At 43.3% G+C, this 18792-nt stretch overlaps 1 protein-coding gene across 2 annotated transcripts in view; it reads right to left on the reverse strand.

The window, feature by feature from the left end:
* Positions 1–18792, reverse strand: part of APLP1 (amyloid beta precursor like protein 1) — a 110140-nt gene that overhangs the window by 56724 nt on the left and 34624 nt on the right. For both annotated transcript variants that reach the window (XM_033914133.1, XM_033914134.1), the window contains exons 2-5: positions 7304–7477; positions 6560–6689; positions 6367–6479; positions 4321–4499 (exon numbers count right to left, since the gene is read on the reverse strand). In XM_033914133.1, coding sequence (XP_033770024.1) covers positions 4321–4499; positions 6367–6479; positions 6560–6689; positions 7304–7477 — 596 coding nt within the window. The remainder of the gene's footprint in view (positions 1–4320; positions 4500–6366; positions 6480–6559; positions 6690–7303; positions 7478–18792) is intronic.

Raw genomic sequence — 18792 nt, forward strand, 5'->3', positions numbered from 1 at the left:
AGGCTTCCCTAGATCAAACACGAAAACAAAGGTACTCAATTTCCGCGGCACAGACTTCGAACGCATAGGAGATTTCGTCCATCGGACGCTGCAGGACCAAGTGGAGACCGATGATGTAGAAGCTAAGTGGTTAACACTGAAATCAACCATACATGAAGCAACTAGCCGCTTCATAAAATCAGTAAATAAACGACAAAGAAACAATAAACCCCAATGGTTCACCGCAGAGATCTCGCACCTTGTTAAGGAGAAGAAAAAAGCATTTCTTTCCTACAAGCGTACGGAAACAAGAGAAGCCATCATGGAATATAGGACCAGATCTACAGCAGTCAAAACAGCAATTAGGGAGGCCAAACTTCGTGTGGAAGAATCTCTAGCAAAGAACATTAAGAAGGGGGACAAATCCTTCTTCAGGTATATTAGTGATAGGAAAAAGAACACAGACGGGATAGTACGCCTTAGCAAACCGGATGGGAATTACGTGGAAGCAGATTCCGATAAAGCTGAACTACTGAACGAATACTTCTGCTCGGTCTTCACTTGCGAGGCACCAGGACACGGTCCTCAGTTAGAGGCTAAGTCAAGTGCAGTCGACCCGTTTCAGAATTTTGAGTTCACACCAGGTGAAGTTTACAGCGAACTGTCAAGACTAAAGGTAAATAAAGCCATGGGACCAGACAATCTGCACCCAAGAGTGCTCAAAGAGTTGTGCGATGTCCTGGCGATACCGCTAGCCGCACTCTTCAATCTCTCCCTAAGCACGGGGAGAGTACCCTTGGACTGGAAAACAGCCAACGTCATTCCTCTGCACAAAAAGGGTTGCAGGGCAGAGGCTGCGAATTACAGACCGGTGAGTCTCACATCAATAGTGTGTAAACTTATGGAAACTTTAATTAAACGCAAATTAGACACGATCCTGTATGAGGGGAATCTACGGGATCCCAATCAACATGGATTCACCAAGGGTAGGTCCTGCCAATCCAATCTCATCAGCTTCTTTGACTGGGTGACAAGGAAGCTAGACTTGGGAGAGTCTATGGACATCGTATACCTGGATTTCAGTAAAGCATTTGATAACGTCCCACACCGCAGGCTGTTGAGCAAAATGAAATCGATGGGGTTAGGAGAAACACTAACTACTTGGGTCAATGATTGGCTAAGCGGAAGACTTCAAAGGGTAATGGTTAACGGTACCCTCTCTAAAACATCGGAGGTGACCAGCGGAGTGCCACAGGGTTCAGTCCTGGGCCCACTCCTTTTCAATATATTCATAGGGGATCTGACTCAGGGGCTTCAGGGTAAAATAACATTATTCGCCGACGACGCTAAACTATGCAATATAGTAAGAGAATGTAATTTACAGGATAGTATGGCACAGGACCTGCTTACATTGGAAAGATGGTCCTCGACCTGGCAGCTGGGCTTTAACGCTGGGAAATGTAAGGTTATGCACCTCGGGTAGCGGTAATCCATGCAGAAATTACACCTTGAATGGAGAAACTTTAACTTGTACTTCGGCGGAACGAGACCTAGGAGTAATCATCAGTGCAGACATGAAAACTGCCAATCAAGTGGAGAAGGCATCATCTAAAGCAAGGCAGATGATGGGATGTATCAGTAGAAGCTTTGTCAGCAAGAAGCCTGAAGTCATAATGCCATTGTACAGAGCCATGGTGAGACCTCATCTGGTATACTGTGTACAATTCTGGAGGCCACATTACCGTAAAGATGTGCTTAGAATCGAGTCGGTTCAACGGATGGCCACCAGGAGGATCTCGGGGCTCAAAGGTCTCTCGTACGAGGAGAGACTAAACAAACTACAGCTCTACACTCTAGAAGAACGTAAGGAGAGGGGAGACATGATTGAGACATTTAAATACATCACAGGACGTATCGAGGTGGAAGATGATATCTTCTTTCTCAGGGGACCCTCTGCCACTAGAGGGCATCCGCTCAAACTCAGAGGCGGGAAATTTCATGGCGACATCAGAAAGTATTTCTTCACAGAAAGTGGTTGACCGTTGGAATGAGCTTCCAGCGCAGGTGATCAAGGCCAGCAGCGTGCTGGACTTTAAGAATAAATGGGATACCTATGTGGGATCCTTACGAGGGTCGAACTGGAATATCGGTCGCTAGGTATAGACTTAAGAGGATGGGTCAGTAGGGTGGGCAGACTTGATGGGCTATAGCCCTTTTCTGCCATCATCTTCTATGTTTCTATGTTTCTATTGTGATATACTTGGTCCTGTTGTCCATTTCATCGATGATGTGCAGATGTTCGATGCCACTGGCAGCCATGCAGCCCCAGACCATGACCTTCAAAGGATGCTTCACAGTGAGGTTGAAGCACTCAGGCTTGAACTCTTATCCAGACAACCTCTTCACGTAGGTGTGGGCCTGGTTATCAAACAGGAAGAAGATGCTTTCATCGCAAACAGGAAGAAGATGCTTTCATCGTTGAAAAGCACTTTTCCCCACATTTCCCAGCTTGAGAGCTTGAGTGCTTCCGTGCCCAGGTGATCTGATGACTGACATCCCCTTTGGATGTCAGACATCAGTGGCTTGTTGCGTACTTTGCAGCCCCGCAGACCAAACTGCAGGCACTGACGACGAACTATTGATGAGCTGACACTGACATGATACTTATCTGACCACTCACACAGTAGCTGAGGTGAGGTCATCTTGTGATTGGTCAATAAAATGCATCAAAGTGAATGGTCTTGGTGTGATTTTGATGCACGTGGACGACCAGACTGAGGTTTGTTTACCATTGAATCCGTCACTTTCTTCTTTTGTACAATCTTTACTACCACGCTGTGACTGCAAATGACTTTGCTGGCAATCTGGCGGCATGAAACTCCTTCCTTGCTCATCACTGACACATGAACACGCTCCTTCAACATCATGTTCCAAACATCTTGTTTATGGTTGATCCAGAAAGTGTATGAAACTCAAAAAGCCTGTGCTTTTTATAGTTGCCCTATTACCAAGATGTCTGGGCTGTGAATGGCTGATAAAAGCAGCCTTCAGTTTGATCAGAAATAACATGTGCTGATTGGACAGTCTCAATCCAGTTTTGAAGAATTATCTGTAAAAGTTATAGTAGCTATGTTCCAGTATCAACAAAATTGTAAAATTAGAAGCATGTGATCTTAAAAAGTTGATTCTAATAGCCAAATGTATCCCTTATAATGTTGTACATAGACAAATCTATTGGATCAACAAACAAATTAAAATAAAAAGTCAGAAAGTTGAAAAAATGCAAAATTCACAAGTGGTTCCAGACTTTTGTATACCACTGTAGGTCTAGACCAGGGGTGGGCAACGAGGGCCCCAATCCAGTTGAGTTTTCAGGATTTCCCCAATGAATATGCATGATATCTATTTGCATGCACTGCCTCTCATTGTATGCAAATGGATCTCATGCATATTCTTTGGGGAAATCCTAAAAACCTGACTGGATTGCGGCCCTTGTTGCCCACCCCTGGTCTGGAACGTACTTGATTTTTGCAGGGTGTGTTTACTGGAGTTCTGAAGTGATTTACCCTCCTCTACCCCTCTGATCCCTCCATCCCTATCTCCACTACTTTGGGAGAGATAGTTATAGGGAGAGCCCTTCTTAATTTTTCCACCCAGGGCCCATTCATTCCTAGCTACATTACTGGTTTATCCCAAAGATTTGGTTGAGAACCTCTACCCTAAATACTTCCTGCTTGGAATCTGTCTTTGGATTTCCAACATATCCCAATCAACCAAAGAGGCTGATCCAGTTCTGGTTTTATCCTACTACATTCACTAGAAACAACATAGTTTCATCTCCTTGCTTGTACTGTAATAAACTTAGGACTGGCTCTGTCTCCTTGGATTAGTTTGGGTGAGTTGACATTCATGCTCTTCCTGTTCAAAACTTCACCATCTTTCATAATCTATATAGACTTTCTCAACCCTTCTCTAAGTCTCTTGGTTTATTCCTGAAAAAACTCCCTGTACCTTGTCTCTGCTTAGCATCTGTTATATACCTTTGCTAAGCCAATGTTTGGATCTTTCCCACAGAAGGCTTATTCCCCAACCTAAGCTTCATCTCTTCCTATACAGATCATTCTCAGCCTCATCTTTAGTAGATCTTTTTCTGTACAAAATTCCCTTTTTCCTTAACTCTTGTACCCTTTTGTCATCCTCACTTCCCTTACAGAAAATGTTGGGTTTAACATGCACAGGACCCTTTGCACACCTCGCCTTCCCTGGCCTACTCTCTTTATGTAAAGACTTCTCTCTTCCTTGCCTCAGTTTCTTTCTACATACAACAACCCCATTCCTCACCTGGGCTTGGCCTCATCCTTCATTTGGGTGATTTTCTGCATGGCAGGTGTCACCTCCTCTGTCTTTCTGGATGGGGCATGGGATGGGCAGCACACATACTCCACACCACGGAAGTGATCTGCCCCGCATGGAAGCAACATCCCATAGCTGTGCAGTTCCAGCAACTCCATACCACAGGCCTGAAGTGGAGAACAATTCTTTGTGCTGAATGCTTCCACTTTCTGACAGCCACCCAAATGCCCTTCTCCATGCTAGTATCCTTCTCTAGCCTGTTCCATAAGACCTGACTCTTTTTGAGTATATATACTCAGTGACTTTAGCATGACCTCCAACTCAATCTAATTTGTTTATTTATTTGGTTTTATATCCCATCCTCCCAGAAGAACTCAAAACGGTTTACAAGTCTACATACATAATAAAGCGTATTTATACAAAATGATGGCAAACATGGCATGGCAGAAAACTGTCTGACAAAGATGGCAAAATATAATTAAGAAAGCATGGTAAAACATAATATGACAAAACATGGTATGGAAAGACATAGCATGGTGAGCATAGTATAGCAAAACATAGCATGGCTAACCTATGACAAGACAGTAAGACATGTAGCATGATAAAACATAGCACAGTAGACATGGAACGGCAAATATTGTGTAGCTGACATAGCATGAGAAATCGTAGCATGGTAGACATGAACGGGATTTAAAAAAAACCCAAAAACCTCTAAGTCCAACTTGGACATTTCCAGTTGAATGTCCAAAGTTGGAGGAACAAACATAGCCATTTTTGAATGGCAAACTGCTGCACATCCAAATATAATTTTTTTTTGAAAATCGTCTACTTAGAAGTCTTGGCCACCGGGACATCTAACTTTATACCCCATTTTTGATTAGAAAAATATCCATATTGAAAACATCCTAATCCTGACCATGTGGACATGGCTGGAGCCAGCATAGGAATGGACTGGCTGCATAGACACCCCAATGGACATCTTAGAGGGCACTGCTGTGAACTTCACATAAAGGGTGCCAGTTGTATATCTCACAATAACCCTCTTAAAATTTAGGGTAAGCACTTATGGCTGCAGGTGGCACTTGTATGGCAATATAGTAGGTTTTAGGTGGGCTCACATGTTCTACCATAAATGTAGTGGTTAGAATGGCTTAAGGGCCTAGGTCCTCCTCTCTATGGTTCACTAGCCCACCCACCAGGCTACTTAAGACACCAGTGTGCAGCTCTACTAGGCTTCCCCATACCAGATGCTGCTGTTTTAGAGACAGGTTTGTACCTTTTTGTTCTCATTTTTGTGTGGTGGAAGGGGGTCAATGAGCACTGGAGAGTGTGGGAGTGTCTTATCTTGATACATATAGTGGTCATCTGGTCAGTTTGGGCACCTTTGTGGCGCTCAGACCCTTCTAAACAGGTCTAGTTCCAAACGTCTATGTTCCATCCAGGAAGTCTTGCAAAATGTTTGATTATCACTGCAAGATGTCCATTTCTAACCCGCCCTTAGAAACGCCCAAAGCCCACCCGTAGCATACCTCCACCATGCGCATCTCATGCTCTGCACGCACAGAGGCTGGAACACCTCGCTAGACGTACAGAAAGATGGTTTCTATTATCGGCACTTGGATGTCCTGGCGATTAGGAAGTTTAAGTGCCGATTTTGGATGCTTTTTTGGATAGCTATGTTTTTTGATTATGAGCCTGATAGTATGGCAAATATAGTGTGGAAGATACAACATATAGTATACTAATGTGTGAAAAATGGTGATAGTATGACAAAATGTGGCAAAACATTGGATGAAAAACATGGCATGATTAGAAATTTGGTTTTGTGCCAGATCTATATGTCCCAAATTTCCTACCAAGCCCATGCTATTTACCCAGTGCTGTATATCTCCTTATACTGTTCCAGTCTGTATTATTTATTTTTCCAAAAAAGTTCAATCAGTATCCCCAGGACTGTGCTATCCATCCATACCCTTGTCTGTGTACCCAGCACTGAGCCATACCCCTTTCAGTACCACCGCACTGCCCACTCACCTCCTTGCCTACTCGATGCCAGTACATGTAACTTTCACACGAGTCCATCTTTTCCTGGTGAAGGAATTTACACTTATCTGGAACTAGCAGAGCTTCACTCACAAACTCACCCACTGCAGGAGAAAAATTTCATATTTATTCTCCTTTTTGCTTCCTTTATCCTAAGTAGTTTTTATTTCATGCACACACTTACCCAGGCATCTGAATGGCACTACAATATGCTGATGACCTTTGCACTTTGACCTGCCTTTCTTGCACCAGTTGTCAATAGTTACTGTCTGAGTAGACTCCATCACATTGATTATTTGGAGCTCTGGGTAAACCTAGAATACGAAATGGCAGAGTTGAAGTTGTTATGTAAAGGGATATTCCCATTCCCTTTTGAAACAGATGTGGGAGGTACTTCTATGACCCTGTCCATTTCTCTCAAATAATCCCCTATATTTCCTCTTTTTTCTTGCTACCTACTGACAGCAGTTAAGGAGCACAGCATTCTCCTCCTGCCAGTTTTTCATCTTTTCTCCTTGTTACCTACTGACAAAAGTTGGGGAGCACAGTACTCTCTTTCTCCTTGTTACCTATTGAGAAGCAATTGAGGGGAGAGAGAAAGAATGCTATGGCCCCATCTTTCCCCCTTTCTCTTTGATACATACTGACAGCAGTTGGGAAGGGGGGAGGGGGAATTCTACGGTCCCCATCTTTCCCCTTTTCTCCTTGTTGCCTACTGATAGCAGTTGATTCAGGAGAGCGCTGTGATCCCCTATCTTTCCCTTTTATTTCTTGTTACCTAAAGACAATAGATGGGGGAAGGGCTATGCCCCATCTTTCCCCATTTCTACTTATTACCTCCTGACAGAAATAAGGTTGGAGGAAGCAGTACAGTGAAGTCATTACTGTGACCACCCCCCCCCCCCTTTTCATCTTTGCTCCACATTACCTCCTGACAGTAGTTGAGGATTTCCTCTTTAGACCCGAAGCAGCTCTGTGACCCAAAGGCATCGGGCTCCCACTTGCCTGTCTGGATATTCATGTGCATGGTGAGTTTCCCACAGAACATAGCAATTTGCGGTTCTACTGTGGTGAAACCTGCCCCCGTTCCGACTGCCATAGCCTGCAGGGACAACAAAAAAAAGGAAAGAAAGGACTGGTATTAATCACTCCATATACAGCTACAGGGTCCTTGGCTAAAAGGAGGCGATTGTATACTGGATGTATAGAATACAAGCAGAGGTTTGCAGAAATGCACATACATTTAAGTGTGCCAATCTATGGCAGGTATAAAAGGATGACAGGAGTGGAAGCGGGTGTGTGATCGCTCAAATCCCCGACGAAGCATTTTGTTGCGAAACAGGGGCCCCTGTTGGATATTTTGGAAGAATGTTTTGACTGATAGCTTTTTTCCATAGAGCAGTTTTTCCTGCTTGCTTTACTCCAGGACTACACCTGAATATCGAAGTGCTCAGATAAGTGACTTCTATTTTTTGACAATTGTTGTTTGAAGAAAAGTTTAAAAAAATATATAAAACTATAAGAAAATATATAAAACTATTAGAAAATTAGAATAGAGGTTCACTTACTAATTGGGAGTTTTTCTGACCAAGGATGTGTCTGCTAGGATTAAATTCTGTTTAAAACTAGCCTGTCTATATGGGAAGCTTAAAGAGCCCCTATTAGACACTGAGGTCTTTTCTCCCTTTTTGTAAAGAAAGGTGACTTTTCTGTCCTGTATTTTGGAGGGTGCAATTTTTTGTGAGGTATAAAAGGATACCAGGACCAGCTCAAGGGACTGTGGTACCCTGATATCCCCCTTTCTCTCAAGTACCCCCCACCCCTTCTGGTGAAAAAGGGCACCAAAATCTCAGTGGCATCTCTTCCTCCCTGTATGCTAAGGATACTGAACTGTGGGCAGAGGGGGCTAGGAGGAGAGGAGAGAGATGCTGGACTGAGATTTTGGTGCCCTTTATCACCAGAGCTCTAAGCCAGCCTCAATTAGTTCCATAGGCTGAACTGGCCCTAAGTGTAGTGTAGCACATATTCACATACTTTACAGTATTTTGCGTAAATGGGAGACATGCCCATGCCCCACCTACATGTACACCCCCTTGTACTTACATGTTAAGTCAATTGTGAACACATGTTAGAGAATACAGCTGTGTGTACGGCTTGCATTTCCATGAATATGCGGATAGTAAATTCATATATGTGCTAGTATTTCATAATATAGATCAAAAATGGCACTTAACTTTAAGTGCCTCATTACAGAATGAGGGGTAAGAGCTTATAGCCTACAGTCTTAATAGTTGGTTCCATGTTTCAAGTTTTTATTAGGATTTGATATACCGCTTATCAAGGTTATCTAAGCGATTTTTTTACAATCAGGTACTCAAGCATTTTCCCTATCTGTCCCGGTGGGCTCACAATCTATCTAACGTACAGGGACAGTTAGATCCAGTCTTCAATTTACCCCATTGCATCTAGGGAACTGCAGTTCTCATATTTCTAAAGAAAACTGCAGGTCCTAAGATGCAAAGAATGGAGGTGGGGGTAGGGTTACGACATCCGGGTTTTACTTCCATTGGTTTCAATAGAAGTAAAGCCCAGATGTCTCTATCCGTCCTCCTTTTTCTGGAGCCATATGGTAACCCTAGGTGGGGGAATAAAACCAGGAATGGTTCAGCCACTCCAAAGACACAAGACCCCTGAGGTGGGTAAAGGCAAGCCAGACCTCCTCTCCTCTCATCATCTTTTCCGTCTGTAGCACCTGAACATCTCATAAAACTCTGCCTCCCTTCCCCCTCCACAATCACTGCCTTTGCTCTGGCTCTCTCTCTCTCTCTCTCTCTCTCTTTGGCAGCCGTGGAGAGGCGTTGCCATGGTAACCACTCCCGGTGGAGCTGCCTTATCTTCCCTGTTGCTATGGATACCGTCTCCCAGAAGAATTTTAAGTATTCAGTCCTTAGGCTTCTTGTTTTCATTTGCGTTGGGGTTTCAGCTCCTGGAACATGTGCGCAAATACTGCATCTATCAAGATAGCTATATCAGTTTAGTTCTAACCGTTTCCACCACTGTATTTTCAAAACTGATTTAATTTCACTGGAAAAAATGTTTTAAAAAGGTGGCAAATTGACCAGTCTGTGACTGATGACAACCTGAATGATAGAGATATTAGGGGACAATTAAAACAGTGAGAAGGGGAGCACACCAGTAACATAGTCAGCCCTGCAATCTGGGGGAGCCCAGGTGTGGATTTGGGGAACAATGTATTCCAATCCCCTCATGCACGCAGGCATACTAACTGTACCTGTATTGGTGGGGATGTCAAGCCAAATAAATACAGCACTGCTCCCTGCTGCTTCCTTCCTGCTCTGAGCATATCAGGAATTCTCACGCACGAGGCCCTGGCATGCTCAGAGCAGGAAGGAGTGGTAGCGCTGTATTTATTTGTCTGGCAAAGCTTGACATCCCTGCCAGCTAAGGGATGTTGAACTAGTGGATGGATTCTGAGCCCAATATGGAGAGGGGGGCCTAGGTCTACAAGGCTCCCCCATGGCTATGCCCCTGGGGCATACTATCACTTCTCTTTTAGGAAAGTCAAAATCAGGCTGTAACAGGGAGTAGAAGGAAGGACAGGATTAAAGAAAAACATAGGACTTGATCTTAACATAAGGCAGAAATTCTATAATTTCTATCATTTAAGGTTTTCAAAGGGACGCACAGTGCCAATTCTATAATGACTTAAGGACATGCCTAAGTCTTTAGATAGCTGCACTAGCACGTTTACTTACAACAAGTCTATGGCTGGCATTAGTGAGCGCACCTAAGTGCCCAAGCAATGTGTACAACTGATAGTATTCTATGGGCTAGATTCACTAAACCTTCTGATCCTGTACCGACGATCATAAAACCAGTTTTACTGGTTTTGCGATTGTTCCCCGACCCTGACCTGATTCACTAAACTGCTGTATTATTAATCTCCCATCCGATCCGATCCTCCCATGCAAATGAGCAAATTCCATGCAAAATAGCCAAGCGATTGATTCACTATCAATTGCTTGGCTATTTTGCATCAGTTTTTACTATTATCAATCCTGACTGCTGCAGACCTGTTGGTAACTCTGTTACCCATACAAACAATTTGGATCACTTTACCAAATATCCAGCCCACAAAAATCACATCACATCATCAAATAAAGGTGTTTTTTTTGGATAATGAATCAATTATTTAAGCCACTTTTTGAAACACATATAGTGTTGCAATCTTTAAGTATTTATATAGCACATATGATTAACAAATCATTCAAGCTGATCCTACAGCACCCAAACCCATCATATCAACTTCTCCAAGTAATAGATCAATGAATAAACTAGGAGGATGGAGTATCATACAAAAGCCACAAGCTCAGTGCATAGAACCTCTAATAACATACAGTATATGTTATTTCAAGTCCTCATTCTGGCTTAAAGCAGTGCCATATAATCATTTACAACGATCCTCCATCCTACCCTTAAATCTACCTCACTCAATCTAATTGTTTCTAACTAGGATAAAAAATCTTTTATATTTCATGATTTATTTAAGTTCATAATGCTGAAAAATTTATAAATAAGAAAGTAAGCATTTTTAAAAAAGGGAGAACAGCAACACTTATCTAAGTGGCAATTGGCCAGAGCCAACGTTGGTAGGTATTCCCATAAATACCCCCATAAATACTGTGTTCCCAACAGGTCTGCCTGGTTTAAAAAAAAAAAAAAATTTTAATGGCCCTGATATTTTGCATCTTACACATACAAAATATCAGCCCAATTAAAAAAAAATTTTAAAAGCCCCCCCCCCAACAAAATGCCCCCTGCCGCCGCCGGTGCCCATTCCCTCCTGCCATCATCACCCCTCCAACTTGATATAGCAGGAGGGATGCCACCGACATAAAACTAATCCCCCCCATCAACCCTCCCCAGAACAAGGCAGAAGGGATGCCAACTCCCTCCTATCATTGGAACTGGCCAGGCCCCCCCCCCGTACACCCCCCTGGTACCTGAAAGTTGGGAGCAGGATGGGTGCTCAATCCCTCCTGCTCCAGCGATGCAATCAGGGCCTTAGGCCCCCCCTGGTGCAACAAAACAAAAAAGGCCAATCAGGGACTTCCTTGGGCTCCTCCCTATGGAAGTCCCTGTTTGGCTCAGGTGCCTCAGGCCCCTCTCAAGGGAGGAACCCGAGGCGTCTGAGCCAATCAGGGCCTAATTCCTCTCCTCGAACATCACATGATGTACTGGGGCAGGGCCTAAGATCATGATTGTGTCGCTGGAGCCCGGAGCAGCAGGAGGAACTGAGCACACCTCCTTCTCCCAACTTTCAGGTACCGGTGTGGTATGTGGTGTGTACTGGGGTGGTGGGCCGGCATCTCTCCTGCCATGTTTCGGGGGGGGGGGGGAGGCGGGGGTGTTCCGATGGGGAAGATTAGTTTTATGTCACACAGTCGGTGTGCGGAGGGCTTTGGCATCCCTCCTGTCATATCAAGTTGGGGGAGGTCGGTAAGGGGGTGCCAATGGCAGGAGGGAATGAGCATCCCTCCTGTCATATTCACGCAGGGGAGTTGAGAGCGTCTGGTGGCAGGAGGGAGTGGGCATCCCTCTGGCCATTTTGGGGGGATTGGGGGAGGGGCGCTGTCGGGGGGGGTGGGAGGCTTTTTTTCATTTTTTTTATTGGCAAGATATTTTGTGTGGCAGTTGGAAGTTTGCATGCAAATGATTTGCATCTCTGTGCAAATCATTTGCATGCAAAAAAGACAATGAGTCAATCGCTGTTTTAAAATCAGCCAGGAATCGGCCAACAGCGATTGAATCGCTATCTTTAGTGAATCTGGGCCTTTTAAGTTGTCCGTGTCACATGGTGACATACCCATGCTCCACCCATGTCTACAAGCACTTGATAACTGTGCATTAAACGATTTAGATGCACTGTTTATAGAATAGAACCTAGCACTTATTCACTTAATTGCCAATTATTGGTGTCAATCATGGATGTAAGTGTTACTATTTCTATAAACTACATGTGATTAGTGCCTATTTGTAGGTTCTAACTTGTAGGATTGCCTTCAAGGTGACTTGATTTATCGCTTAATACAGTTATGCTGAAGTAGCAAAAACAACAGTGTGTGCAAATGACACAGGCCTAGCAGGTAGGTGAGGGGGCAGATGTCCAGGCTCCAAAGTGTAGAAAAGCAACTGAAATGTAATCAGAGCTGCCAAGTTACCCAGTTTTATCTGGGAGACTTTTTGGCTAGTCCTGTTGTTAAACTTACAACCCAAAGCTATGTGGTGCTTGTATCTCTGATTCTACCAATCAAAATCAATACAAAAAACAGCAAAAAACAGTTACAGTATACCAAAGCAAGAGGTTCTGACAGCCACACAAATTCAAATCTAATTGCATTAACATGGTCTTTTCCCCGCAGGGAGTTGGGCAATTTTCTGATAGCCCATTTACCTGAGTAAAACGACTTTTAGAAATTACCCTCATTAGGTATGTATAAATATAAAGTTTAATATTTAAAGTATGATGTCCAATTATGTGCTTTTAAAGAGCATTTTGGAAAGGAAGTACAGTAGACCCTTGCGAATTTGCAATTTGTGGACTCAGTCATTCAGTGATTTTCTGACCACCTCTTCCGGTTAGAAAATACAGCAAATGACTGACCAGCCAATCAGCCTTCTGCACAGCCAATAAGCCTTCCTATGTAAGTTAGTGCGCCCTTCCTCCCTCCCTCCCTGCAGAAGCCTGCCTACCCGCAGTCAATTCCTCCTCCTCTCCCTCCAGTCAGCCCTCTGCACAGCCAAACCGCCTTCTGCACAGCCAACATCACCTCCTGCCAGCCTAAATATTGTGTTTCAGCACCTGCCAGCACTCTCCCAGCTCCGATCTGCTCCTAACCACATTCGTGGTGTTTCAAAATTTGCAGGGGTTCCTGAAACAGAACCCCTGCAAATTTTGGGGGAGTATTGTATTGGAATAATCATGATTATTGAGTTTAATTATAAAAATATCATGGGGGCCTAGAGGACTAAAAATTCACCTAAGGTGCATAATACCCTGTGGGAAGATGGGATACAGTGATAAAGCACTGGAAACTGGGCCAGATGGACTATTGGTCTAACCCAGTATGGCTGTTCTTATGACTGGATATCATTATAGGGATGGGGAAGAAGGAGAAGGAGTATGGGCAAGGAACACAAATGTATTTGCTTGCCAGGAGCACCAAAATGCCTAGTTACAGCATTCTCCTACAAGTGGGTTTCTGTCACTTTGGATCACTACTGTTTATCATTTGGATATATATCTAGGAATTGGATTTATCACCAGGGCAAATGTTCAAAAAATAACATCATGGCCAACAGCACACAGCAGCAGTGATATGGATTATAATTGAAGAGGTAATGGAAGACATTGCTGTAGGTCAGTGGTAAGCAAACTCATTAGTCAAAAGAGTCAAAGATCAGCAGTACAATGATTAAGATTTCTTTTAAGAGCCATGCCCCATGCCCGCTTGCGCTACAACGGCTACATCAACCCGACTGACACCTCGCTCACCCGCACGTAGTCGAAATCGATTTGTGGCAGAGCCTAGAGAATGACACAAGGAAAAAAATCTGTCTGCGTCCCCACCCCATCCCCGCAAGCTCGGTCCCTGTCCCCGCAAGCCATCTGATCTCATCCACACAAGCCTCGAATAGTTTTATACTGAACTTATTATATTAAAGTATAAAAAGAAACAATATTCTGTACAATTGTCAATTTATAAATAAGCGTCTTCTCCCCACTCTCTCTTCCCAATTTCCCTTCAGCGTCCTTAGCCCACTTTCTCTCCACTTCCCTTCAGCACACGCACATAAAAAAGCAAGCAATTTTATATCATTTTCATTCTATTCATTCATAAACATTAAAGTCTAAATAATGCCAGTCACATAACAAAACATGATTTTACAAAAATAATTCCCTACACAATCAAGCCTGCAAAGATTACTAGATGCCTTTCAGCAGGTCCCCTTCTTCCTTCCCTCTCTCCTTCCCCCTTACCTTCGTGGCCAAGTCAAAATGATCTACCAACACAGAGAAAATGTTATTTATCATTTATATCCGCAGGTTTTCAAAGAGGTCAAGCAGATGACTTTATGCAAAATCACCTCAGTAACAACTATATAAAAATAGACAAATATAGCCCCTCCCTTTTTACTAAACCACGATAGCGGTTTTTAGCACAGGGAGCTGCGGTGAATACCATGCACAGCTCTCGATGCTCATAAGCTCCCTGCGCTAAAAACTGCTATTGCGGGGGCCATAGTGCAAAATATAGACAGCAAATATAAATTCTCAAAAAGGACACATTTTGATCTCTAAATTGAAAATAAAATCATTTTTCCTACCTTTGTTGTCTGGTAATTTCATCAGTCTCTGGTTGCACTTTCTTCTTTTGACTGTGCATCCAATATTTCTTCCCTTCTTTCAGCCTCCTGTATGCTTTCTCTCCTCCAGACCTCATTCCCTCCCCCAGCTTTTTCTTTCTTTTACCCTGCCCCCTTCTTTCTTTCTCTCTCCATGCCCCCTTTCTTTCTGTATGTCTGTCTTTCTCTCTCTCCATGCCCCCTTTCTTTCTTTCTTTCTCCATGCCCCCTTTCTTTCTGTCTCTTTCTCTCTCCATGTTCCCTTTTTGTCTGTCTCCCTGTTTTTCTCTCTCCATGCTCCCTTTCTGTCTGTCTCCCTGTCTTTTTGTCTACTGTCTCCCTTCTTTCTTTCTTTCTCCCTGCCCTCCCCCAAGCCACCACCATTGGGGAACAGGCCACCACCGCCGCCGGGGAATAGGATGCCACCGCTGCCATCGGGGAATAGGCCGTCGCCAAGTTCTGAGCTCTCCCTGCTTCCCTTCCCCGTAAAGAGGACGCTGAAGCGCTGGGCCAACCAACCTTCCCAACCTGACGTCAATTCTAATGTCGGAGAGGAAGTTCCGGGCCAGCCAGGCAGCGATTGGCTGGCCCAGAACTTCCTCTCTGACGTCAGAATTGATGTCAGGTGGCGAAGGTTGGTAGGCCCAGTGTTTCAGCATCCTCTTTATGGAGAAGGGAAGCAGGTTGGGCACCCCTGCTCTAGCCAGCTGAGCCATGAGCCACACTCAAGTGGCTATAGAGCCGCATGCGACTCGTGAGCTACGGTTTGCCGACCACTGCTGTAGGTGATGGTTAGGTAAGAATGAGAAAGATAGTTTTCAAAGCAGTTTATTTATGTAAATAGTCATTTTTGTATACAAACTGATTTCCTGAAAATTTCCCTGCCCTGGTATACCTGAAGGGTTGTGCTATGTTGTACAACATGCAGACTTTTAGCTAGATTTGAGAGATTCAAGCTCAAGGCCTTGAACACACAGAGACTGAATCTACAAGTCTGTGCACCTTACGTCATGAAGCAAATCAGGTGCAAATATCTGCAGGCCCTCTATCCCGCTCATAAACTTTCTTTTCTATAAATGGTGCAAGTCCAGGCCAAAAGGTACTGACAAATTCCATTCTAAAATGGACAGTCTGAAAATTGTCCCTGTGAGGAATTTTCTATCAAATAAATCAAGCCCTGGAACCCTGGAACAAGATATGCTATTAAAGGCAGAGATATGCATGACAAATATGTGTGGTTTTATTATGTTGTACATTATTTTATGGTAGTTGGGAAAAAAAAGATCAATATATGAAATGAAATATTACTTTGGGAAGGTTCAGTTAGAGGAGATTTTGCCTGGATATAGGGAGCAGACTAGATACGTTCTGAAGGTAATTTCTGGTCCCCCTACGACAGGGTGCCCACACTTTTTTGGCTTGCGAGCTACTTTTAAAATGACCATGTCAAAATGATCTACCAACAATATAATTTTAAAAAACACAAAGCACACTGTACGCAGAGAAAAGTGTCAGTTATGAGAATTTATATCTGCTGTCTTTATTTTGCACTAAGGCCCCCTTTTTACTAAACCGTGATAGCGCAGGGAGCCTATGAGCGTCGGGAGCTGTAAGGGGCATTCAGCGCAGCTCCCTGTGATAAAAACCGCTATCGCGGTTTAGTAAAAGGGGAGGGGGTATATTTGTATATTTCTGTATAGTTGTTACTGAGGTGACATTGCATATTTTAAAGTCATCTGCCTTGACCTCTGAAAAAAACCTTGAATACAAATGATAATTAACAATTTTGATCACTAAATTGAAAATAAAATCATTTTTCCTACCTTTTTGTCTGGTGATTTCAGAGTCTTTGGTTGCACTTCCTTCTTCTGTAAAGCCAATATTTATTTCTTTCTGCCTTTCATTCCCTCTCCCCCTGCCTGCCTGTCTTTCTTTCTCTCTCCCCCTGGCCCCCTCTTTCTTTCTGCCTTTTTTCTCTCTCCCCCTGCCTGCCTTTCTTTTTCTCTCCCGCTGCCCCCCCAAGCCATCGCGCCGATTTCTCCACTTTCCCGATTCTTTCCCTCCCCCCCTCCAAACCACCACGCCAAGTTCTCCCTGCTGTTTCCCCGAGCCAGGTCTGGCGTGTACAAGCGCCGGACCCACAAGACTTCATCTCCGACGTCAATTTTAACACCAGGGAGGAAGTTCCAGGCCAGCTGGGCAGCGATTGGCTGGCCCAGAACTTACTCTCTGTATGCGCCAGGCCTGGCTTGGGGAAGCAGCAGGGAGAAAAAGATTGTAAAGGCAACGTGATCGATTCGCATTGCCTTTGCAATCTACTGGTCGATCGTGATCGACCATTTGGGCACCCCTGGCCTAGGATTTACTTTAGTGATATACTTCAATTTCAATTCAGTTTTCTATACAGTTTTCCAGGGCAGCTCAGAATGGTTTACATGAATTTATTCAGGTACTCAAGCATTTTACTCTGTCTGTCCCGGTGGGCTCATTATCTATCTAATGTACCTGGGGCAATGGGGGTAATTCAATAAAGTAGAAGCTAACATTTATACTTGTACAGCCTAATTCAATAAAAAGTGCTAAAAATTGTACATACAACTTTGGGCATTCTCCCAAAATGTGTGTACAATTTAATTAAATAATGAGCTAATTAGCACCTATAATTAGGATATTTTTGGAACTAACTGGAATTAATTAAAATTTACACACCTAATTTTAGGAATGGCATCTGCATATTCCATAAAGAGGGTGTGGCCATGGGTGGGTCATGGACAGATCAAGTGTATTCCTCCAATTGACGCGCATAGTTATAGAATAAGAGTAGATCTGCACCTATTTAGAAGCAAATTTTTACACCATGCTTCAGTTGGTGTAAATGGTGGTACCTAAAATTAGGTTCGATTCCCAGTGCCAAGCACTATTCTATAAACTACACCTAATTTTTTTGGGCACCAATTTTTTAGGCACCATTTGTAGAATCTAACCCTTAATATGTACATAAATGATTGCAATAATGGCATATTTGTGACAAAGTATGAACATATATGCACGAATGCTAAGATTCTGCCTAACAACTATTCTGTAAGCATAGGCATGTTTATTATTCACTTAATACCCTGCTGATTGTTGAAAACCATAGCAGCTTACAAAACAGATAAATAATATTAAAAGAAAAGAAACGCCAAATTAAAAAAGAAAAGTAAAACAATCACATTAGAAATTCATTCAAAACTAAAAATATGCTTCATACCTAGAATAACTGTTATTGCAGTTCTCCAGCCGATACCTCAAACCAAGCCATTATAAGTAATCAGTCTATAGAAACAATGAAGCCTTTTTTTAAACAGAATGTTTTTAAAAGTGATTTAAATCTTGGAAATAAAAGTTCTGCATGTATATTTGATGGAAGATTGGTCCAGAAAAACAGGGAGATGAAAAAAGAGGCAGCAGCATGGGTGGATTCAAAACGGGCTAATATGGGAGATGGAAGAACTAATCTATTAGAACAGGGCTGCCCAAGTTCGGTCCTCGAGATCTACTGGCAGGCCAGGTTTTCAGGATATCCACAATGAATATGCATGAGAGAGAGATTTGCATACCAAGAAGGCAGTGTAGGCAAATCTCTCTCTCATGCATATTCATTGTGGATATCCTGAAAACCTGGCTTGTCAGTAGATCTTGAGGACCGGACTTGGGCAGCCCTATATAAGAATCTAGGGAGTGCAATGTTTGTGATGGTGTGTAAGGAATAGCAATTGAAGCTAGATATGATGGTTGGCCTGTATGTAAAGCTTTAAAGGTGAGACAAAGTATTTTGAAAAAGCACCTTTACTGTACTGGAAGTCAACGTATATGAATCAGCAGTGGTGAAACGTAGTCATAGAGTTTAGCCTTGCAGAGAAATCTAGCCAGAGTTCAGTAATGTTTGAAGATGGCGTAAACTAAAAGAAGAAATACTACAACATACTGAGTTACAGTAGGTAATCCTGG

Source organism: Geotrypetes seraphini, chromosome 11 (assembly GCF_902459505.1).
Source record: "Geotrypetes seraphini chromosome 11, aGeoSer1.1, whole genome shotgun sequence".
Taxonomy (NCBI): Eukaryota; Metazoa; Chordata; class Amphibia; order Gymnophiona; family Dermophiidae; genus Geotrypetes; species Geotrypetes seraphini.